This window comes from Pseudochaenichthys georgianus, chromosome 12 (genome assembly GCF_902827115.2).
Source record: "Pseudochaenichthys georgianus chromosome 12, fPseGeo1.2, whole genome shotgun sequence".
Taxonomy (NCBI): domain Eukaryota; kingdom Metazoa; phylum Chordata; class Actinopteri; order Perciformes; family Channichthyidae; genus Pseudochaenichthys; species Pseudochaenichthys georgianus.
Window position 1 is genome coordinate 18375654 of NC_047514.1, and position 25807 is coordinate 18401460.

Sequence of the window (25807 nt, forward strand, 5' to 3'; positions counted from 1 at the left end):
AGATCCTGTTAAAAAACCAAAAGCACTGTTTCCTTTTTGTAAAATATGAGACAGGATCATGGCCCGATGCCATTCAGTATTTGCCATTTGAAGAAACTGCAAAATAAAAACGTATTTCATAAAAGATTTGTGCATATGTAAAAGTAAAATAGGATTTGTTGATTGTTTTATTTTGTAGATTATACTGAAGACCACTATTGACACTGACTTTTCATTTTAAATCATGCTTTAAAGTTGTATTTTAATTTAGTTAAACATCTGAAGATAAAGTACTTTGCAGCCGATGCTGTCAGACAGCAGCCTTTTCACAAATGACACATTTATTCATCAGTTTTTGAAGCTATTTAAAAAACGATAATTTTGCTATTTAAAAAGAAGATGTTTAGTAATCAATAATGGTTTGATAGGTACGCATCTTTCTTGAAAAATACTTTTTTAAAGATAAAGCAACTTTGCAATAGTGTTTGTTTTTCAGAGGATGGGTTTACATTTTCATTTTATCTGTTTATTTGTTTTACTTAACCACTATGTCTCCATGAACATTTTAGTAATTATAAATCTGTACATAATGTACATGTAAAGCCTCTAGGAAAAGTTAAGTGAACCTTTCAGATATTAAATTCATTTTAAATACTGAGCTGTGTGCATTTGAAGCCTTTTGTTTAAAGGGGCCCTATTGTGCTTTTTGGGGGGTTTCTATTTCCTATAATGTCTTGTCCCTGTGTTCCCTACAGAGGGAGTTTCTCTCCCACACACCTCGTTCTATTTGCTAGCGCGCCAACACATTGTACATCATAGGCTAAGGGGCGGGACATCTCTAAGCAGTTGACCAATCAGAGCAGACTGGGCTCTGGTTTCAGACAGAGGGTGAAAAGAGGTGCTGCAGCACAGGCAGTATGAGAAAAATAAAGAGCTTTTTGAACATTAAAAGATTGTAAACATGTCCCAGTATAGCCACAGAATACAATTATGAATCCTGAAAATGAACATAATAGGGCCCTTTAAGTAAGAAGGGGCCCTATAAAATTAAAACATAATTATAAAAAGAAACACTGCAAATCAGAAAAGTGACAATTAACCAAATGCAACCACTCAACTGTCAAAGTGAACAAAATCAAGCCGTTTACAAATGAAAAGCAGCTTTTTACTTTCTGGTTTGTAGTACTGCATTTTATTGAATCTAATAAACCATTTCCCCAGGATTATGAGTGCTGCTCACAATGACCTCCTACTCTGAAAGTACTGTAGCTGCCCATGAATGACATATTTGAGAATCAGCAGCATCGACAAACAGACGTACAGTTACAGCGTTGGTTACAGTACATGAGTCAGAGTTCAGATCTGAAGCAGACGACGACAAAAAGTGCTAGAAAGCGCGACCATGGCAGACGCGACTTTAATGGTGAGCACGTGAACACGATCAGATGAGGAACCATCCGACCAAAACCAGTAGATACATTCTGAAGAACGGTAGATTTAATTTAATATAACTTTAAAATCATGTTGTCTCCCAAGTGAATGGAAAAATATACATTTAATGACTTATAAGTAAACAACAACATAAGCTCCTATGCGATTCACTTAACAGCTTTTTTATTTATTTTTTAAACGTACCACAGGCATACTGTACACACAGATATTTTAGTGACATCTGAGTTAAATGGATCTCATGACAAGAAAACAAAATGTTTCTTTTGCATAACAGGTTAAAGTAAACCAAGCTTCCTCTACTTCTCACTGTGTGATGGATATTTGGAGGGACGCCTCGACAACATGACAAAGGGGTTGTTGATGTCACACTCAGAAAAGAGGAAATAGCACCTGTCACCTACCTAGGATTTCCACATGTCAACGGACAACACAAAGAAAAGACACTTGGTAGACTCGGAAACTAAATGGTATTGCTTGGTGGCAGTTATTTAAATTTAAAGGGATGATTCCTAGATTAAAATAGTACAAACTAAGTCTTTCACTCAAGGCTAACCTATTAGCTTTTTATTAGCCCATGGTCTTCCTCAGGAGAAGGACGAGGCAATTCACAGGATCTCCTGTCATGGGCCTAAGATCACGGACGCTGACCTTTTACTGCTGATGAAGCCCGTGAAATTTGAAAACCTAGTAAAAAGCGACTAAGTGAGCCTTGACTTCATATTTTGTTGTCAAACTGCTGTTTTGAAATAAGTTGAATTACCAATAAGCTCAACCATGTAACGGGAATGTAGTGCAGCCTGTGGTGAGACCAAGAAGAGTTGATTTTCCGTTCGAGTTTGTGCACTTTTAGATAACAATCACATCCTTCACACAGCAAAGTGTTCAAATGTTTACTAGTACACACTTTTTTTCCTAAATGTAATTTGAGAAAAAACAGAGTAAACTATCACACCAAGCTTGCTGGCGATGCGAAGCATCAACTGTGAAATCCTAACCAAATATCGATCAAAAAGGCATGACGTTTGGCACCTTACACCCTCCTGTGTGTGAGACGAGATGACCTGGTGCTCGGATTAATACACATTTAATAAAAACACATGTAAGTCTCTTTTTTTCTGATATTGCACATCCTATAAGAACACTGAGGGAGATAACATGGTGTCATGTGGCATGACTGTGTAAACCATATTGACTCTAACCCTGGGATCTTATATTTGTCTGCTCCTCTTCACCGCACACAACAATCCGATCCGCTTCAAGTATCTGTGGGACCCCCTCCTCTCCTCCCCTTTCTCTCCTCTCCTGTGAGTAAAATCTAACAACAGCCAATAGAGAGCAGAACGTGATGGCAGGGGTTTCTACTGTGTGTTTAACAGACAAAGAGAGAAAGAGTGAGTGTCCGGTGCAGCTGATGACGGTCCACCAGGAGGAGAAGTGGGTCTGGAACATGAGTTAGTAAGGAGGGGAAAAACAAACCGAGGAAGGCCAGAGGCACCAGTCTGGTTTCAAACACCGGGGAGTTGCCGGCGCCCGTGCAGCTTTAGGCCCTGCGAGGCGTCATGCACAGCAGTTCATCCTCAGGGAGAAATGCAGGGCTCTGGCACGTGCATGCCTGAGGGCTGCTCCGACGCTCACACAAAGTTTTAAGACTTGAAGACGTGCACGGCCCGCACTACATACTGCCTGCAGATGGGGCACTCGCTCATCCTCTTTCCACATTTGGTGCAGGTTACCATGTGACCACATTCCAGCAGCACGCAGTCGATGATGGCATCCATGCAGATGCGACACAAGTTATCATCAGCCGCCAGCTGAGCTTTGACACCATCTGTGGATGGAAAACAGTTATTCTTCAGTTACAATGGGTCTCTGCAGGGTCGTCAAACTGAGAAATACAGATGGTGTACAGTATAACAACACCTAAGTTAAGCTGCTGCAGTATGAATATAAACATGATTTATCACTGTTTGTTTATCAGCGGCAGTTCCTCTCTTATGTATCCCTGTACTGCAGCAGGTTTGTATCACAGTTGGTTAGTAAAAAATGTTTTCCAAACATAACAAACATGCCCTTGCTTTGTGCACACCTTGAACATGTTAGGCTTCACTGTAAAATAATCCAAACCACTGGTGGTGTTACAACTCAGTTAGTTTAACAATTAAGGTAGTTACGTTGAAAACTGACTGATCTGATCCACTGAAGTCACGCACAGTGTTATTTCAGTAAGGCCTATTGTGGGATTGTAGTTATACAAACAAATGTATATTTATGTTCAAATTCCTCAGGATAAAATTGAAATGTAATGTTTTAAACATGTTGAAAAACATCATCATGCAGTGGAAAACGTAACTGCACAAACAAAGTGAGATATTAATGGTAGAGGGGTGGTCATGGACAAATGGACAAACTAAATGATGTGACTTACTTAGGATAATATATTTGTCCTCCAATAAGGTGGATGGGACAACTATGTTAAATGTTTAAAATAACTGACATGTTACTTTTACAAACCAAGCAATCAGAACAGAGAACGATATCAGTGCACTGGTTTAAAGCTACCAAAGGGGCCCTAATATGATGGTTCTGATTGGTTAGCTGGCCAGCTCTGTTGTGATTGGTCAACCACCTAGAGATGTCCCGCCCCTTAGCCTATGAAGTACAATGTGTTGGAGCGCTAGTCGATAGAAGTGCCAGTGTTTCAAAGTGATGTCATTATTTTAAAAGTAAACAAAGGAGTCCAATGGAGGGATTTCAGGGGGGGGGGGGGGGGGAGTGTGGGAGAGAAACTTAGGGGAACACAGGGATTTTAGCCTTTGCAAACCATTTACATGCACAAAATATATGAAACACTACAACAAAGGGAAAACCCCATAGCATAATAAGCCCCCTTTAAATGTCTGATTGCTGTCTGAGAGCTCAGTGGCCTATATCTGGCTCCTGCTCCCATGACGGTAAAACGTCATTGGAGCTGCCTGCTGTCCCTAAATGTCTGAATATCAAGTGGGCTAATATGATCCTCAACCTCTTATGTCAACAAAAGAGCCTCGGTGAAGCTCAATAATGTAATTACACCTGAAGGAGACATGCTGCTACTGAAGTCACATGATGGCTCATGGAGAAGTAAAAGCTCTTAGACGGTGCATTAATGACAGGATGAGAGGATGCCGTCTAAAAAAAAGAAACACGAGTGACTGAATGTGGAGAAACTGAATCAGGCAGGAGAAAATGACTTAGTGACCATAATGTGATAATATGCAGGGGGATATGAGGGATCGAGTGGGTACAAATGATGCAGCATGCCTTTACTGCTATGAGATGATTAATGTACGGTTAGTGTTCATGGAAGAGATGGAAAAGGTGACTTTTTATAAAAACATCTTACCTCCAACTCCACTGTTGCAGAGAGGTGGAGGATATGCAACCACTTTATAGATAAGAATAGGCAGTAATAAAGAAATATTAGTCCAGGAAACAGTCCATTAAGCCTTTAACTTAAAACAATGTTGTTTTCCATCACTGAAATCACAGGAGGGAGCTTACTGCACTTGCATGCCGATTTAATACGGTAATATTAGTGTTCACTATAAAGCATTGTCATAGTCTAAACAATGGAAATATGATAATCAAAAACCTATATTTACCTGCACATGTGTTAGGTGTTATGCTCACATTTTCCACTGAAAGAAAGAGATAAATAGTGTTCGGTATTGTTTGTATCATGCAAAACAGTGAAGGCCACAATGTGTTATCTAGATGCAAAAAGAGGAAAAGTCAAATGCTTACTGGATTTCCTGTTATGCTCATTTTCTCTGTAGAGTCGATGCACTCGCTCCAGCAGCTCCCACTTCTCGCAGCAGCCGGAGTAATTGACAAAGTTCCTGGCGAGAATCTCTTTGAGCTGGCGCACGGAGAGGTTTTCTATCGCCTCTTCATTGTCCAGATCAGACAGCGAGGCCCTGATCCTCCTCTGTGTCGCCGGACTGACCTGCAATCCACGAGGGATCAGAGCTGCGGTCAATAACAGTCAGCACTACCTGAAAGCCTTGTCAGTCTAAAGAAATCTATACACTAAACTATCCTACTGTTAACACTATGTAGTACGGGAAATGTGCAAAAACAAGTGTTGTACCTCCATTAAAGTTTCAGTGGGCTCCAGGTTCAAAAGAGATGCTGTTGGAGTATCCTCTTGTTCCTGTTTGAGTAGAAAGTAGAACGTTATTTCAAGGTAATGCCCAAATATGAAATCACTCAACTCAAAACAAATGCTGTTTGAAAACAAAGCACACAGCACGTGTCAAAGTCGAATTTAAAAATATGATCTTGAATTGTGTAGTTTAAAATATGTTTAGAAGAATAAGAATAAGTTAAGAACCTCCTAAATGCAATGTAAGTCAGCTAAACAGCAAGAAGTAAAATACTCAAATAGACACATATTTGTTTGTCTCATTACCAGAATGATTACATTGAAATCCTAAACTTCATTCAACTTTCTTATAGCTCCATACGTCGTCTATCAATGCTATGATAAAGAACAACTTCACAGCTCTTCACTATCTGATTCTTTAAATTGCAACTGTTTCAATATCTAATGAAGGAATACAGATCTGTAAACGCTGACTCAGTGGCTCATTATTCTTTGGAGGGCGGAAGGGTTGAATTTGCCAGATGAAAGGAGAGTAAATGGAGCTACAGAATAGTACAGACACTGTTTGGCGTGAGTGTATAGCTCCGTGTTATCCGAGTCATTTTTGAGCTTTGAAGGGAAGATACCGACTCTTTATTCGTTTACCAGCTTGACAAAAGAGAGCATGTGAAGGGCTGAAATAAGCTGTAAATGTGTGCCATCACGCTGGAGTGCAGACTGTTTCTGTACCGTGGAAACCTTTGTGTCTCTCTGCTTGGGCACATTCCAGAACACCAATCGTCTTCGTCGGATGAACATGAGTTAATAATGTATCCGTCAGCGTCATGGTGCTTCAAGGCTTTTACTCAGGCGAGACTCCTCAGAGACATGAACACCAGCAGCAGCAAAACCTCAGTGCGCAGACTCTTTGACTCCATGTTAGATCTAATTGAGCATTTCAAACATGTGGAAGTACTAGAAAGCACTCAGACAGCGCATATTTCTGTCATGTCTGCACAAGCTATACATTTTGAGGGAGGTTCAATGTGTGTTAAAATATCGGGGTGTCTATTTTCACCCGGGCGGAAAAAAGCTATGTATTTAGCTATTTACACGAATAGCATGGTTTACTATTGTCTCCCGGGTGCAAAAACAAAGCTTCACTATATATGTCCTTTACACAGGTTAAACATCTCATTGAGATTACCAAGAGGGCAGCATGAACAACAAATACACACAAACAATACAGGCAGACGAGTACAGCTGCAACAAATTAAATGGCACATTATCCAGTCAATATGCAAATTAAAGAAACAGTTATGAAGCATAAAACTGGCACCATTTTAAAACGACTTCAATTAGGGGATATAAGAGCAATCACATCGACCAAGATTATTTTGTTCTCTGTCCTTTAAAATGGACTGGAACTCCCCCACCGTAGATCAAATCTGACAGTTTCAGCTCCTTCTGTACATTATTCCAGGCAGAAGGGGCATCATATTTAAAAGCTTTTTTCCCTAGTAGTGGTCTAACTGTGGGAGCCAACATCTGTATAATATCAACAGAGCGTAGGCCATATAGATTTTGTTTTATCTGTGCATATATTTGCACAGATAAGAGGGAACCAGCCCAAGGAGAGATTTATATACACAACCCAACCAATGGGAAAGTCTGCGTGCAGACCAAGATGGCCATTTGGAAGCAGCATACAAAGTACAGTGGTGTACACGATATCCATATCCAGTAACAAGACTTAATGCACACAGTATCCATACTCTTTAGGCACTGGTCGGAGGCATTCATACTATATTTATCCAGGTGAAAATAGCATGGTTCACTATATTCACCCAGTAGGAAATAGCATGGATTATTATGTACACCCGGGCAAATAGCATGGTTTACTATATTCACCCGGGCAAATAGCATGGTTTACTTTATTCACCCAGTAGGAAATAGCATGGATTATTATGTACACCCGGGCAAATAGCATGGTTTACTATATTCACCCGGGCAAATAGCATGGTTTACTTTATTCACCCGGGCAAATAGCATGGTTTACTTTATTCACCCGGGCAAATAGCATGGTTTACTTTATTCACCCGGGCAAATAGCATGGTTTACTTTATTCACCCGGGCAAATAGCATGGTTTACTTTATTCACCCGGGCAAATAGCATGGTTTACTTTATTCACCCGGGCAAATAGCATGGTTTACTTTATTCACCCAGGCAAATAGCATGGTTTACTTTATTCACCCAGGCAAATAGCATGGTTTACTTTATTCACCCGGGCAAATAGCATGGTTTACTTTATTCACCCGGGCAAATAGCATGGTTTACTTTATTCACCCCGGCAATAGCATGGTTTACTTTATTCACCCGGGCAAATAGCATGGTTTACTTTATTCACCCAGGCAATAGCATGGTTTACTTTATTCACCCGGGCAAATAGCATGGTTTACTTATTCACCCGGGCAAATAGCATGGTTTACTTTATTCACCCGGGCAAATAGCATGGTTTACTTTATTCACCCGGGCAAATAGCATGGTTTACTTTATTCACCCGGGCAAATAGCATGGTTTACTTTATTCACCCGGGCAAATAGCATGGTTTACTTTATTCACCCAGGCAAATAGCATGGTTTACTTTATTCACCCAGGCAAATAGCATGGTTTACTTTATTCACCCGGGCAAATAGCATGGTTTACTTTATTCACCCGGGCAAATAGCATGGTTTACTTTATTCACCCAGGCAAATAGCATGGTTTACTTTATTCACCCGGGCAAATAGCATGGTTTACTTTATTCACCCGGGCAAATAGCATGGTTTACTTTATTCACCCAGGCAAATAGCATGGTTTACTTTATTCACCCGGTAGGAAATGGCATGGATTATTATATTCACCCGAGTGTAAATAGATGAGCCAGATTTCTTCCTTTTATCGCAGTAGTTTACAGCGAAATACTTAAAAACAGGAAACACTGACTTCATACTAAAAACAGCACCATAACTACGGTAGATATCATGTGATTAGTATTTTACCATTTGCATTAAAATTGGTCATACACACTAAATTAATGTCAGTTTAAAAAAGCTGTTTAAATATAGAAAAATACAGTTTACAATATCTTATTTCAAATTAAATTATATTAAATGTGTCCCTTTCCAGTAATCTGGTTGATTAGGGTTTACATTGGAAAATTAAAAGCGTTTTAAAAGAATGATGAAGGAGTTAAAAAAAACAAAGAAACATGGCAAATCTTTGTTTAGTGGCATTGGTTTAAACATAGTCTTTAATGCAAAAACTATTAATCCAAGTATGGTAATTAGGATAATGTTATATTCATATTTCAGTTTAAAATCTAGAAGACCTTAGGCAATTTGCCGATTGATTTTATGTTTCAATAAATACTAACAAGTCAATTGATATACATATTTTTGCTTCCTTGTTGAAGAGATGGTTGGCAGTGATTTTCACAATTGTGTATAATAACCCACAAGAATCTGAAAGTCTATCACAAACTAGGAGAAGGAGGAAGAGATGATCTATACGGGATAATAAGAGGATGTACTGTAGTGTTTGTCATGCTGTGCTGCAGCTGTGATGCTGTGGGGAGTTCTGAACCTGTGCACCCGTTACATAACAGACTCAGCCTGTGTACAAGACCTACAAAAAGCAAAGGGCTTAAGCTGCATCGCTGTGTGTGTGGCTGTCAGACCACACACACACACACACACACACCACACACACACACACACACACACACACACACACACACACACACACACACACACACACACACACACACACACACACACACACACACACACACACACACACACACACACACACACACACACACACACACACACACACACACACACACACACACACACACACACACACACACACACACACACACACACACGCAATTTTACAGCATCTCAGTAAATCTGAGCTTGTATCAGCACCTCAAGACCATACAAACGAAGAAGATAGCAAAAAGCAAGCGCGATAAATCATTAAACAAAATGAATGAAACAACTTCTAAGGAAAGAGGGCATTTGTCTGTCAGGCAGTCAAAAGGAAGAAGTCTTCTCCTGACTTCACACTGACACATGTAAATAAGCAGATTTCACCTTTGAAATTAATCACATTGGATAGAATGAATGAGGACAGATGAAGGTGAAGTTTGGCGTATGCACATGATATAACGAGGGAGCGTGTGTGTGTGTGTGTGTGTGTGTGTGTGTGTGTGTGTGTGTGTGTGTGTGTGTGTGTGTGTGTGTGTGTGTGTGTGTGTGTGTGTGTGTGTGTATGTGTGTGTGTGTGTCTGCACAGTGTTGTCTCTATATGCAGACAGATACTGAGCGTCAGTCTCTCACCTGGCTGGTCCCTGAGCTGTCACTGGGGCTGAGGACGTCTCCCTGAGAGGCGGAGAGGGCCGACTGTTCCGAGGCGGAGCGCGTGGCGGAGGGGGGGGAGGCGGGGCGCGAGTGGGGGAGCGAGTGCAGACTGTCTGTGTCCTCCTCCCCTTCGTCTTCCTCCTCATCGTCGTCCTCATGCGTGTCCTCCTCGTCATCCTCCTCCTCGTCGTCGTCCTCCTCCTCGTCTCCCTCCCCCGGTGTGGAGGTTTCTCTCGTCCCCTGATGACACAGCACCAAGTCCACCAGGTCCTCTTTCTCCCTGCAGGTGTCTGTGGAGATGTTGCGCAGCAGCAGGTACTGCCGTAGGTCTTTGACGCGGAGCTGCATGAGCCGCGGCCTCTGGAAGGCGGTGCTACGGAGCAGGTGGCAGGTGGAGCAGCACCACAGCTCCTCCTGCAGCACCGAGCACAGGGCGCAGAAACTCTTCTTGCAGTCACAGCAGATGTGCTGTTGGAGGGTGTTAGACAATCAGAATCAGAATCAACTGCTCCACCTCTTAAACATCTGCTTAAAGATTGTTGGTCAACCTCACAGTAAAAAGAGAGCTATATCCCAGATCAAATGCACGCTAAAGGGTCTTTGCAAAGGTTTTCTCTCAGTGATTGTGATGTTATGTTAAATGTTTTGATGTTTGTTGTTCATGTCTTGATATTTGTCTATGTTGACGTTACACATGGAGCTGCTGAGATGCAAGTACAATTTCAGACTTGATCTGACCAATAAAGTATTATCGTATCAGAATACCTTTATTAGTCCCACAGAGGGGACATTTATGTTGTTACATCAGAAAAGAGCCAAAGACAAATATCGGTGTCTGATAGCCAAAGACACCGAAAAATATCACTCGTCACCGGCTTGAGCTTCAATATCAGGATTCATATATTTATTATCCTTGCAAGAAAGGAGGTAGTCATCACATACAACTAGTTCCTGAACAGTGTCCTTTACATGCTTATATACCAACACACTCTCACTCCCTAAGCGTCCAATAGCGACGTTTGGTCAGTGTCCGTGGCGTCCAATTGTGACGCTCCTAGGCTCCTTCAGCGTCATAAAGGGACGCAAATAGCTTTCAACTGATTGCAATGTATTCCCATCTGCGTCGGGATTTGACGCTCATGGAAGCACGGCATTCGTTTATGTCGGCTGCCCTTAAAGGTAATGTGAGCGTCCATTCCCAGGAGTAAAGGATGGCAGAAGACACTACACTACCCAGAATCCCCAGCTATCGTTTGGACTACACCATGTGCTCTTGACAAACCCTGATAGTCCTCAAGCTCTGTGATTGGAGAGTGTGCTCCGAGGGTTAAGCCGATTCTCGAACAGCACTTGAAATGGGATGGAACCACGGCAGACTGTCCAAAACTGGATTTGAACGGGTCCACCGCGTCCCCCCTCCCCCACCCCGTCCCCAGAACTACACATGCTGGCTATTCTGTTTCGCAACATGTTCTCTATGGCACGTCTCTACTGGGAGTTGTAGTTTTAAAAGACGTTTTCGTATTTCCCATAATAAGAAGTTGCCAGTATTAAACTGTGTACATCCCTGGAGGTTTAGGGGATAGGAAACACTCACATTTAAAACATATAATTAATAAATGGGTGAAAATAGCTTGTGCCCATTATGGGCAGTATTAATATATATACCCACATGCCAGCTAAGGTCAGAAGAGCTTTATTTAACAGCTGGTCTTATGTGTGTGACCCCTGTGATAACATTACATTACATTAATTGATAAGCCTGAAACATGCACTTGTCAAGGTTCAGAGGCACAATTTGCAAATATGGCAGTAGCCATCGATCAGCTTAAGATAAGATATACTTTATTGATCCCAAGTTGGAACATTTGCGTTACATCAGCATGTGTAACAGTTAAATATGCAGTTGTGTTTATTTGAAAATCATTTAGTATAATCACATACATTCTGTGTTTTATATTCAACAATTCTGTGTTCTTTATTTATTGATTGTTCAATACCTGACAAGGCCGGAGATGAACTATCTACATACATCTTATAAGAGTATAATACATTATGTATAATATCAGTTAAAATAAGTGCTTCAACATAGTTAACATTGCTGGAGGTATGCACAAATATTGATAGATGTCTTGTAATGCACTATTGAGGAACCTGCAACCCAAGTTTTTCATTCAGTGCAGAACTACACCACAGTTGTGTAGGCCTATATGATATGTCAATAAACCTTAGAAAATCTTGAAATCTTGAAAGGGATGTGCAAAATAGTCATTACATACAGTCTTTAATTAACAATTAGTAGAGAATAACGAGTAATGAATATACTTTATAGGGATCGTATTAATATTTAATAATAAAAATATTGAAATTTAATAACATGCTTTAACCACCAGGTGTCCCTTTATATCAGCTGTGCACCTTTATGGTGTAAATACAGCCTATCTACCAACTGGATCAAATATAAAAGTGAGCCGAATTAGTGTTGATACTGCAAGGAGACGCATTGTGTGAAAAGAAATGTAAGATGTTGTTTAATGGCTGATATATTTATGATCCACATCACGTTTTCAGTTCCTCATATTTGTCTTCTCATCAGGGCTCTATAAATACAGAACTACGGCAGATATGTAATATGTAATGCAGCCGAACCGTGTATTACAATGCCGTTATGTGATGACTTTCAAAGAGAAAAGCAAGCACACTCGGAATAAAGTATTATCATTATTTCGGTCTGTTTCCGGTATTTGTTAATGACGGTGTGCTCTGAGATGTGAGACTGGAATTGCACAGGGGGGAAATAACGTAAACTATCTTTAGATGCGGATTTTGTTAAACTAATATGTTTAGGCTGTGGACCAACACTATACATTGACGGGGAAGGGGGTAGCAATAAAGATAACACCATTAAACAGTTACACAACATAACAGAAATAATATCGATAGCAGCGTCCCTAGCAACCACCTTGGTAATAATGAAAACGTCGCGATTTCCTGAAGTAATCTTCGTAATAACTAGCAAACTAAAGATCATGTACATCCACTGCACACATAATCTGAAATAACAACTCATATTTCTCGCATCAAATGACATCAAAACGCATTTTAATGGCCAAACTAACTTTAAAATAGGCATTTTCTACCGAGAATAAAACGAATTTCGGCCATGTTTTCTTTTTCTGCAGGGAGAAATTTGAAGATCACGTGACATAGACGCCAGCCATCGGAATGAATGGTGAAAAAAACGGGTTTGTCAAACAGAGCACATGGTGTAGGCCAAACGATAGCTGGGGATTCTGGGTAGTGTAGTGTCTTCTGCCATCCTTTACTCAGAAAACATATTTGTTTCTCCGAATCGAAGGGGAAAATACAAAGCATTGCACACAATTTAAACCAATCAATGTTGTGTAATTAACAAGGATAATCTGGTGTTTTTTAGTCGATGAGTAGTGCAGATATCACTGTAAAATCAATCGACAGTAAGAGGAGTACTTACTTCCGGGTGTAAAATTCTCCGTTATCCAATGGGAATGGATGCTCACATTGCCTTTAAGGGCAGCCGGCATAAACGAATGCCGTGCTTCCATGAGCGTCAAATCCCGACGCAGATGGAATACATTGCAATCAGTTGAAAGCTATTTGCGTCCCTTTATGACGCTGAAGGAGCCTAGGAGCGTCACAATTGGACGCCACGGACACTGACCAAACGTCGCTATTGGACGCATAGGGAGTGAGAGTGTGTTGCATATATACAAGCGAGGGTGTTACACAGTCACAAGATGGAGGAATACCGGTTCAAAGCAGTATTCAATGTTTAGTTTAGATTAGCGAAGACCCACGTCAGAAAGATCATGCTTGTCACATGTCTATCTCCATAGAGGCTGAATCATCATGTTAATCGTTGTCACATAGCTCTTCTCAAAATCACAAACGACCTCCTCCTCTCCTCTGACTCCGGAAACCTTAACATCCTCATCCTCCTGCGACCCTCACCGCAGCATTCGACACCAACAACCACGCCATCCTGCTGTCCCTCCTCGAATCATCACTCAACATCACCGACACTGCACTCTACTGGCTGAAATCCTACCTCACCGACAGACATCAGTTTATCAACATCAACAACTGCACCTCCTCCACTGCTCCTCTGTCCCAAGGTGTGCCCCAGGGTTCGGTGCTTGGCCCCCTCCTCTTCATCCTCTACATGCTCCCCCTTGGCAAAATAATTTGTCGCCACAACCTTCAATTTCACTGCTACGCCGATGACATCCAACTTTATATCTCAACAAAAACCATCACCCCCACAACACACTCCACTCTCACCAACTGTCTCTGCAAACAAACTATCTCCAACTGAACAGTGCCAAATCAGACATCATCATCATCGGCCCCATCCCGTATCAAAGACATCCAGAATTTCAACTTCACCATTGACAGCCACACTCTATCTCCCCCCCCTCACATCCGCAACCTCGGAGTCATCTTCGACAGTCAGCTCAAATTCAACCACCACATAAATCACATCACCAGGACCGCCTTTTTCCACCTCAAAAACATTGCCCGTCTCCGCCCATCACTCTCCTCCTCTGCTGCTGAAACCCTGATTCATGCATTCATCACTTCACGACTCGACTACTGCAATAGCATCCTCTAGAGTATACGGCATACCATCCAACCTAATCAATAAACTCCAACATATCCAGAACTCTGCTGCCCGCCTCCTCACCCACACCCGCTCCCGAGACCACATCACTCCCGTCCTCCAGAACCTCCACTGGCTCCCCATCCGTCAAATAATCAACTTCAAAGTCCTCCTCATTACTCTCAAAGCCCTCAACAATCAGGCCCCCCCCTACCTCACAGACCTGCTGCACCACCACGCCCCTTCCCGCTGCCTCCGCTCATCAGAAGCCAACCTCCTATCCATCCCCACCCGCACCAATCACCGGACCTGGGGGGACAGAGCCTTCTCCGTCGCTGCCCCCTCCCTCTGGAACTCACTCCCACAACCCATCAGAGACTGCACTGACCTCACCACCTTCAAAAAACTCACCTCTTCAATCTGGCTTTTAATGTGTGATTGCTTTTGTATTATTTGACTTTAACTATATATTTATTTGTTGTTCCTTCCTTTTCTTTTCCCTTCACTATATCTGTAAAGCGTCTTTGAGCACCTGTAAAAGCGCTAACAAATTAAATCTATTATTATTATTATTATTATATGCCTAAAAGAGTTTCCTGATGCTTTCTAGGTAATCATACATCCTGTCGTGTACACAGCTACGTAGGGCCTTTGTTATCATGTGTACTCTGATATTGGAAGAGTACATTCAGTATTTTCCCAGCAGAGCGCGTGGCGGAGGGCGGAGGGGGGGGGGGGGGACAGACAGCAAGATGTGATCAACTTTTTCTTCTTTGCAACACAAATGGTTTCAGAAACTGTTTTTTATAATGTCTAAATAGGCCTTGATGTCGGAGTTCTGTTAGCATATTCAAGTATTTATTCTCCATGTCACTTTTGATTAATAAATTAACCATCTACTCAAAACTAGTTCACTGATTTGAGCTGTGAAAAATGGGCCAAATGATGAAACTGTCAGTGAAAACTGAAGCTGCTCCTTCTGCTAATGATAGTAACACTTTTTTTTGCACCACAATAATCAACAACACAGGTTTTACTTGCAGAATGTGTGAGTGGCTTGGTGATTTTTCAAGATCAGATCTGATTGAGTGGTATAAGGACTTAATTTTCATTTGTTCAGTTCATTATTTTAATCCAACTGTAGTTAAAAACGATATGAATGACTGAGGTGTAGAGAGTTGTGTCCGACGGGTTGCAACAGGGGAACAAAGATGGTTCTTATTTATTTACTTGTTATATGCTTCTTTTGAGAATATACTGACATATTGATACAAGTGCGAAAACGATAGATGGATTAACCAATAATCCAGTCATTTAGCAGAAAATTAATCAATGTTTCATTCTTTAAGATATCATACTAAAGCTTCTGAAATGTGAGGATTTTTTCCTTTCTGATTTATTTATATAAAACTAGCAATGTACTTTGGGAAATCATGATGGGCATTTTTGATTACGATCCGAATAAATATCCCCCCAAATTTTTTTTTTTAATGATTTCAATCATATCTCCAAACAGCCATATTGTTAATTATATTGTTAAGTCCCATCTGAAATAGCAGCATGGGCTCAGTTATTTTCTGGGAAAGAGTAAAGAACTGAGAAATAGCTCCAAGTGATGTTTGACATTTTACAGGCTTCACACCGTCTCCTGATACAGTGCAGCAGAGTAGATTGACACTTCAAACGGGCAGAAAGCAGGTCAGCCACGGCTGTAAACATTTTCTTATCACTGGTGAACAAATGTGCTCTGGTCCACCAGAAGCACATTTGCATTGCAACAGACACTTTTTCTTCAATCATATGCTTTAAATCCCCTGTCACGTTACTCTTTCACACTTTGAAAATATCCTGCTTACACTACAGTGTGTGTGTGTGTGTGTGTGTGTGTGTGTGTGTGTGTGTGTGTGTGTGTGTGTGTGTGTGTGTGTGTGTGTGTGTGTGTGTGTGTGTGTGTGTGTGTGTGTGTGTGTGTGTGTGTGTGTGTGTGTCGACCTCAGAAAGGCAACTGGTGTGAGGATGACGATAGAGCAAACTTGAAGCGGTGCCGACAGGAAGCAGCAGCTTTTCATCAGCGTCGCAGTGTGTGTGACTGCCAGACAGATACACTCTGACATGTTCAGCTGTGCACAGACTCTGGAAATGCCACTATGAATATAAATGGTGCCTTTTCCTAATATAAAGGAACATGCTTGGATTTATTTAGATCCTTTTTTTTGTGTGTGACTGGTCTGACTTGTAAGGCTGCCGACCATTGCATTGAATTGCATTTAAAAGTTCTCTGTACAAAAAGTGACTTAGCAATTATGAACGCCAGTGTGTTCTTGAATGCACCTCGAGTGAGAGTTCCTGCTCACAACTGCACGCAATGATTACATAATTCAGAAAAAGGCTGAGTAAAGGTTGACAGAAGGATTACTCGAGCAGGTTTACCGTCTGCAAAATGAATGAGGTGAAATCATCCAGTCAAACATAACGTTTTCTTTTGGAAAATGTACAGTGAATACGGTTTGTATTAAAAAAGGCTGAAACATGCACTGGTGGGTCTTTCAATATTATATTCTGAACCTTGTCTTCAACCAACATCACATCTTACTGTGTGAAACCGCTATCATCTGATACCACACAACCCCCCCTGGCATGTCTTCTCTTCCGCTCACCTTGCGTCTGAAGACGGAGAAGGCCAGTCCGCAGGCTTTGCACAGCTGTCCGGCGCTCCCTGAGGCGGTGGGGGGGTAGGTGGAGTACCCAGCGCTGGGGGCGAAGCGGAAGGGCCCGGCCCCGGCTCCGAACCCCGGCTGCTGCGCCCGCACGGTGCCCGTGCCCATCACCTCGTTCAGCAGCCCACAGCATGACGCCCACATGGACGATGCCCCTGCCTGCAGAGCACACACACAAACACATACGTTGACATTCAAACTTTTAGAGACATCCATCACAGAACTTTGAGATGGATTATTAGAGCGGATTTCTGACATGTACTTTAGGAATATTTGCACCATTTCCTACACATTTCTCCAAAACTCAGTCTTTCGAGGGATAAATGCAGTTTTTCCCAAACTAGTTTATTTATTTGGTGTCTTGATGATGGAAAGGTTGTCCAACACATTTGTTCAAATCTCCAAGGGGAGTTAGATTGAGTTTTTGTGTGCCGTTTGCACCTATTTACTTCAGGTTTATTTATTATTTCGTCACCTGGCTATTTATAACATATTCACATTATTATCATGGTACTGATAGTTAAAGCATAACACCGGTCCTTTGCTAAATAATACCAAAAACTGCTCCCTTGTGAAAAGAAAGTGAATGAGAAAGATAGCGGGGAGGAGCAGCACATTATTTTGAGTGCTTTGTAACAGTCTTTGAGGTTAGTGATGATTAGACTCTAAAAGCTCCTATTAATGACAATCTCCAAAGAGCTGCGGATGAAATGTCCCAGTCACTGCGTACATTTGCACAATAAATTAGATAGACAATAATCCACATAGAAGCAGAGGATGTGTAAACAAATAACTTGTGAGGTTATGTATGCCTGTGTGTTCGCAAGGAAACATGCGAACCAGCTGTAAGTCCGTGTGCTCAGCCTGCTCAGTTAAAGTGCTTCGGATGTGCTTGCTGACCACAAGAAGGGCCAGACACAGGGAGCAAAGATGGCGTAATGCGAGCCACGGCTCCTTGGAGCATACTGATGAGAGGAGGAGGTAGGGGGCGGGCAGCGAGGAGAGAATATGTCTTCTGTTGTTCCCCGGCCTGCAGAATCAATAGCTGACATGAGCATAATGTAAGCCCTCTGTGGTTCCCGGCTCTATGCGGAAAAACAATTGAATTCACAGGGTCCTGCCACGGCGCTTCTTAAGGCAGCGCTTCGCTCCAACTTGTCACAAACACCTTGTGATCTGACTTCACCCATCTGCTGTGGGGTTCGTTATGTAATCTGAGTAACGAAGCACATGTGGCAAGGAGGAGGAAGCCCCTTCGGCAGCAAAACAGCCAGGATGGATATTTGAAAGGTTACAAGAGTTATTAAACTGTAAATGAACCATGTTTCTTTGGATGGATTGTCACTTTTATCAACAGACATTAAAATAGCTGTTCAGTCTGACCAATAGTCCTAAACCCTGGAATAGTTAAGCAGCAGGAAGAAGTGAATGTTGCTCAAAAAGTAACTTTAAAGGTTAGACATATTATCAATATTGGGATTTATAATTTTCTGTAATGTGTCGGCACTACTTTTTGTGAATATTTGGTTTCACACGTATAGTCCTTAGTTGAATCTACCGCATTTCACTTTATCCTGATAAACTCTGCAATTTTTATGTGCACAATAAAACGATGATGCATTAAAACATCTTTATTTGCCATGGCATAAACTTGACCTGAGCTGCTAAAAAGTCTCCCAAGTTAGATACAGCCTCCCTGAGCGAAGCCACTAAAAGAGATATTTAGTGCTTTCTCCGGGACGAGGAGCCGCTGCAGTCTGACCGTGAAATCCGTGTTCTTTGGCTCTAAGCCAGACTTCCCTGTGTCACTTCAATTGGCACACCATAAACTGCAGACAGGGAGTCCCGAAACAAGTGAGATGAGCCAACGTCACACATTGTTTTGTTTTTATATGTAGCATTTATAGTTCTCTGCAGCTACAATATGAGTAAGATTTACCTCTCGAATTTCAATCACCTTTGGACCCTTTTTGAGTGACACTTGAGATACTTCATCACACTGCTGCTCCATCCTAAACATCAAATAACAATCCAGCTCCAGTGTGCACAAACAAACAAAATGACGGAGGGGGGAGGCAACAAGAAGGTTATGTATTCAAATAGAAAAAGACAAAAACGGAGAAGAATAAGCAATATTCAGGCCGTGATCTCGCCTCATAAAATGAGGTTTTCAGGATCAAAATCTCAAATTGCATTGACACAGACAAGTGTAACCGTTTGGCACAGGAGCCTTGATGAAGCGTGATGATACACACGGGTGTTAAACTCAAACTAAAACCAGTCTGACTCATAAGCAGAGAAAACAACATCAAGTGACGTTTGAGTTATTTGCTGCTGAAAAGTTTGTAGTTGATAGAACAAATGAGAATACAAAAAATAATAACTTAAATGTTTATAGCACCTTTCATAAACCCAAGGACGCTTGGGACCAAATACATAATGCAATTTTTAAAAAAATGTAGGTTTTCTACGTACTCCACCGTTTTTACACATGAAGGTTAGTTTACTCATTGCAAGGGGTCCTACACAGCCTGTTAAATAGTTGTAAGAAATGTTGTGTGCCTAGGGGAGGTTTTTTGAGACAAAACACCCCTGATGATGTCATTGGGGTCATTTCGGCTAATGATGTTATTTCACTTTTGGCTTGAGACTTACATTTTTTAAGAGGAAGCCTGCATTAAAACTGGAGTTGAGTCCTTTGATAAATAAAGGATTTAGCAGGCAGGGGCGTTAATAAAATATGCTTTATAATTACATTATGTAGCCTCAATCATCCCTCATACTAATCTAATTTTCATGATTATTTATATATAATTTATAGATAGGAACATTTTTGGATAATCCAATAATTAAGGTACTTCGTTAAATTCCTGAAAATAAATCCTGTGAAACTAATATTGCCACCGATACTCGAAAAGCAATATTCAGTGTCAACAACTGTGCACTATGGAACATTTTAGAGTCATTACCACTATCTTTCCATCATCCACCGTCTCTCTCTCGGGCATTTCATTTCCTCTCTCTCTCGCAGTGAATCTTTTCCATCTGGAAATGTCACTCCTACTGTGAAAAGTTAATTCAGCTCCATCGGTGTTAAGACTGGAGGGTAATGCCACCAATAAAAAAATAATCGTATTAAGGACTGTCTTTTGTTATTTTTCTAATAATGATGAGAGGGGCCTCCCTATGGCTTTCTATGACTTATGGAATACTATACGATGGCTGTTAGAATTTGACAATATTAGACTGTATTGATGTCATATTTTTGCACATAGAAGGGTGCACAGTGTCCTCCCTCCCTTCCTTACCCCCCAAAATAAGGCTCCCCAAAAAGCAGCACTATAACTCTAACACTAAAAGAGCCATCACTCAAACTGATATTCAGTGAAGTCTGCTGCAGCCTGCTGATCCAATGAAGTCTGGAGAGACATGCACAGAAAGTCAGGCTGCTGCAGCCAAGTTTGGATTTGTGTCTGCAAAATAACCGATTTGCTCCAAATGCAGGGGAGGACTAGCGGAGGATTTGTGGTGCAGAACTACAAACAGATAAGAACTGCTGCGGATATCATCCTGCAATAACAAAACCTGATTGGACTATTTTACAACCCCAGAAATCTGCCTTGCCCCCTGGACTATCTTTACACTTCTTCACCTACTTTAGCAGTCCGCCCTAAAGGAGTTTAGTCTCATTTGGAATAATCATGATCCACTGTGCTACATTAGTGTTACATCTTATGATTTCATCAGAGTATTTGCAGTCACGATGGATGGAAAATGAAACGCTAAGAGGGTTTTAAATACAACATATATATATATATATATATATATATATATATATATATAATCGTATATAAGTTATAGGTCTATCCCTGATTAAATTGACATTGATAACACAGTGGTCCGTCCCGCTTTGAGATGTATGCTTACACAATTCAGCCAACAACAAGTCTGTTCAACAGGGGCAGAAAAGCTGCTTTTCAATTTAAACCAGATTAGTCCATAAAACATCGCGTCCAGTTTGTTTCCCTGGGACACAGGGACGCTGTCTGCTGGAGTTAAGCACCCTTGTCTTTAATAATAATGTAGAAACACAATACTGAAGTACTTGACCTACTGCGTTGAGACATACATAGGTGCTGAGGTATTTGCAGAATGAAAATGTAATGATTCATTGTGAAGACTGTGTCCATTCAGTGTTACATTATTGTTGCATTGTGTGTAATCAAAGATACTTTTTGTTGAGTTTGAGCAGCATAACATCATGTTGAATGTGATTGCAGCAAATCATTGAAGCTTCATATACCGCGATCATGTTTAGATTGTAAGAGCTCCCTGTACGTTTTACAAATTAATTAAAAATGAATAATAGGATGCAACTATGGGAGTTTTTGTACATGTTTTTAGTAGCCAGCCAGATTAGAAGCCTTTTGTACGAATTACAAATATAAATCCAACCATAAACATTCAGACATCCATAAACATTCATCTGTTTGCATTTTGCAAATTCTTTATCTAATATAGCATATTCTATTTTATTTGTATTTACTTGCACATCTCAAAACATTCTCTTGCACAATTTTCTCGGTTTTATTTGTTCTTATGTCATATATATATATATATATATATTTATTCAGTCGTGTTGCACTGTTGGAGGAGCCTGTGACCTACGTTTTTCTTTGCCATATCTACACTGTAGCTAATGTGCACATGACAATAAAGCCTTGAATCTTAAACCTTAACATGTTTGTGAGAACCAAAACACTAAAGTAACATTTTTACCAGTACTACATGTTTAGCAGAAATGCTCCATGCAGAATTAAAATCAACAGAGATGTTACTCAACATCACACTGACAGGCCTTGAGATACTTTTTCCTCCTTTAACTCCAAATACATTGTTTACATCTAGAATGTAAAACCAACCTGAAAGCCAGAGCTGAGGAGTGGGATACGCTTGCATCAGCTGCTTGGGAGAACCCTCTGGCACACAAATCACAATACTTCATTATGAAATGCAGCATAGTGAAAGGTCACGCAGTATACAAACCTGTATTTCAAAACAGTGCTCAGGATAAGTATTTGGGAGTACATTTACTTATTTACTTTGCAATAAGAGAGGTTTTTATTTGCAAAATGGGGACATTATCCACAAGTCTTCATTGATGGAGAGATAAATATGAGGCATTCAATCAGCACAGGTTAACTGCAATAACAAGTGATTCGCCTGCTCTTCATATTGTGTGTACACAACACTGAAGATGATGATGATGATGATGATGATGATGATGATGATGATGATGATGATGATGATGATGATGGTAGCAGCAGTCTTCATGCCTTCACCTCAACTCTCACAGTGACTGTCACTACAAACCTGCCGCTGCCACCAGCGCCAATGACATCATCGCCATCATTATCCTTCCTGAGCTGCCAGACAGCATCATCACCTTTCCCTGTGCTGCAGCAAACACACACTCCACACCACAGAGAGGAAGGAGGCTCCTGACTCGGACCTGAGAGGAGAATCTGTCCCTCTGCACACCGAGACATCTCCAAACATCCCCGCACTGCCCCTCTCTCTGGCCGCAGTCTCTATCTCATTAGACCGGATTAACAGCCTGACCATGAATGGACGTCGCTCCAGAGGCTTTAGTCCATTGAACTATCAAACTGGGGTCACAGCGAGCTCGTTAAAAAGAATACACATTGTACCTCCTGTTTATCCAGAAGACTGCAGGAGAAGGCTTGCAAGCTAGCCGGGGAAATAAATAAAAAAATCTTACTGAAAGAGAAGGGCACCGGCGAGAAGATGTCATGCTGTCAAGTTGAAACAAAACAGTGGATGCTGCATTTAAACGCAAGCCTGTGGATGTAATTACATTAAGTGCACACAAACACATTTAATTGGCATTACGCTGAAGGTATTCCCTGCCTGTCGGTGCAGAATCGTGCGTAAATCAACCTTAAATCTGCATCGTAAGAGGGTCCAGAGCGTAAAACAACCTGCAGCTGAATCACGTACCTTCATTTAACCTCCCGGTTAAAGAATTTGCCGAGTAATATCAGAACGACGACCATGGCAAGTGCACAGGGAATCAAACCATTACGTCTTCCCTCTCTCAAACTGCCTGTGTGTGTGGAGTAAGCATAACGTAATGGCAAGGAGAGCCGCAGCCAATCACAGCGCGCACACAGCCGCTGGTATTTTTAGCAGCCAATCAGCTGCAGCACATCACTGGAGTGGGCGGGCAGAGCGAACAGGCGCATGTGTGAGCCTGACAGACGCATCATGCTATTTCCACAGCATCGGTTTATTCTAATGAATTAGTTCCCACCCAACAACACTATATTTTAAAAAGAACTAAGGCTGCATCATATACCTTAATCAAATTCCGGAATCAAGTTTGTTTTTAAATCGCTCAAATATTCCACACTATTGATTTATTTGCAAAACATTGTTTTTCTTTTAAATCAAGTTTTTTTTTGATACCCTCCATGTTTTCATTTCAATTGCAAGAAGCAGAACCTATGAGATTATCCTCAACACATTGTGTGCTATTTTGGTTTGTTTTGTAACCAAAGCAACATGCGTCTCCAATCTCGTTTGCCACCACATTGCGCCGTGTGTTTGTGCGTGCTTTGGACGGTGCACGCCAGGCTGCAGTAAGGAGATTAGAGGGGGTTTCTTCCTCCATCACATGGCCGGTACCTCTGTGAGCCCGCCCGCAGGGGGCAGCAGATAGCCTGCACATCATTACTATTATCATCAGACATGAGTGAGCCGCAGGGGAGGAAGGCTCATGATGCTCTCTCTGTATAATGCAGCTGCATTTACACACACTTTATTAGTTATGCCGCTGTTGCAGCAGGAGCTGGAAAAGTACATTCAAGGTGGATGTGAGGAATAGTAATGATGCTAATACAGTATTTGGCTTCAGCCTCTTTAAACTCTCTCTGCCACTTCCAGTACATCAAACACTGACCCTATACCATGTTGATTTCATTTCATACAACCACATTAACAGATCTGTGGAAGCCCCCGGGCCACCAGCGACACACTTCAGAGCTTTGCTTGGCCTAAATGTTCTTCCACAGGCAGTGTTCAAACATCAAAGTTGTTTTGGAGGATGGGAGTGTGATAACTCTTTCGAAAAGTGCAGACAACATATCAGTGATGTTAATTTCAGTTCAAATTACATATTTTCACCTACCTCCAATGCATGGCGTCAAGCGATGCAGATACTTGGGTTTTATTCAGCTCTTACATTTCTGCCAAACAAATATAATTACAGATTTAAATTATGTTTGTCCTTCATTGGAAACAAAATCAACAGCAATACTGTATGTTTCGTTCTTCCAGAAAGATTGTCCCATTTCTTCAGATAATCCACAGAGCTCACTGCCAACAGTTTTCACAGGGACTATTTCTTTAGAAAGTACATCCAATGAAAACAGTCAGTGAATAATCTGTAGTAACTGGGACGCTGTTTCTTAAATAAATACCTTGCTGTTGTTTTTGATAGCTGTAATATTTGCTGCTATGAGCACCACATGACTTCTCTCTTTAGTTGTTTAACCAAGCTTTTGGATCAACTCTGTATGATACTGAATTATGTCAAACCTTATAGACATGATATGCTCGATGGGAAACAATCGGCGTGATTGTTGTTGGACTTTTTTAAATTGAAAACAAATGCAGAATACTCTCTCCAGCTGTTAGTAGCTTTGTTTTGAGGGTGCAAGTAAAGTGAGAGCCAATTGCCCCTAGAGGGTTTACTATTTTAAGAGTGGGTGTTGTATTTGTATCAACCCTAGTTCCTCTTTTTTCCCACACATTTGTTTTTGTTTTTTCAGCCGTTTCAATTTCCCTTCAGGCTTCACAAAAAATGAACGTTTGTTCTACATCACTTGCTTTTTAACAACAGCCACAAGACACCATTACACATTTATAACTCAGTTTGTGTCCTGAAACATATATTTGAGACGCCAAATGTGAGAGAGTTTACAAAAAATACTCTTATTTATAACGTTTAATTTGAATGAAATCTGCATCTGGAGGACTGGCTAAAAATAACAGAGAGATTGAGCAAGCCTGGCCAGCTGTATGACCTTCCCCATCCAAACTAAAAGGCAAATGCATAGACTAAACTAAGAGATAAAGCCACAAGAACTGGACTCCCAGATCCTCCTTACATAAAAGAAACAACAAAAGGACATGAGGACAAAATAAAGAGCAACATCGTAAACTAAGGATGATTTCGCACTGCAGTGTCTCGCAGTAAAACTGATTTCCCCTCCAGCCTTTCTTTTGTGTCAGTGATCCGTTTAGATCAGCAACACCTGAGCAGAAGTGGAGCCTGGAGCAGATCGGGAGCACCTGAGTAGATCAAACAGGGATAGTGTGTAACACAACACATTTAATGTTTTTTTCTGAGTGACAAAAGTGATTTTTATTAAACCGAAAGAAAGAGGTTTCTTCTACTTTTCTTTA

General features: G+C 41.1%; 1 protein-coding gene across 3 annotated transcripts; it reads right to left on the reverse strand.

The window, feature by feature from the left end:
• Positions 1-1130: 1130 nt before the first annotated feature.
• On the reverse strand, positions 1131-23447 carry rnf34b (ring finger protein 34b). 3 transcript variants are annotated; one of them, XM_034095325.2, is made up of 9 exons: positions 23339-23447; positions 22240-22296; positions 17258-17476; positions 9941-10429; positions 5561-5623; positions 5215-5416; positions 5073-5108; positions 4814-4855; positions 1131-3259 (listed from the first exon to the last, which is right to left on the reverse strand). In XM_034095325.2, the coding sequence occupies exons 3-9, from the start codon at positions 17459-17461 to the stop codon at positions 3075-3077; spliced, it is 1221 nt and encodes a 406-aa protein (XP_033951216.1). In that variant the 5' UTR covers positions 17462-17476; positions 22240-22296; positions 23339-23447; the 3' UTR covers positions 1131-3074. The 3 variants fall into 3 exon arrangements, with proteins under 3 accessions (XP_033951216.1, XP_033951215.1, XP_033951217.1); XM_034095324.2 differs by lacking the exon at positions 22240-22296; XM_034095326.2 differs by lacking the exons at positions 4814-4855; positions 22240-22296.
• Between the last annotated feature and the right edge of the window lie 2360 nt (positions 23448-25807).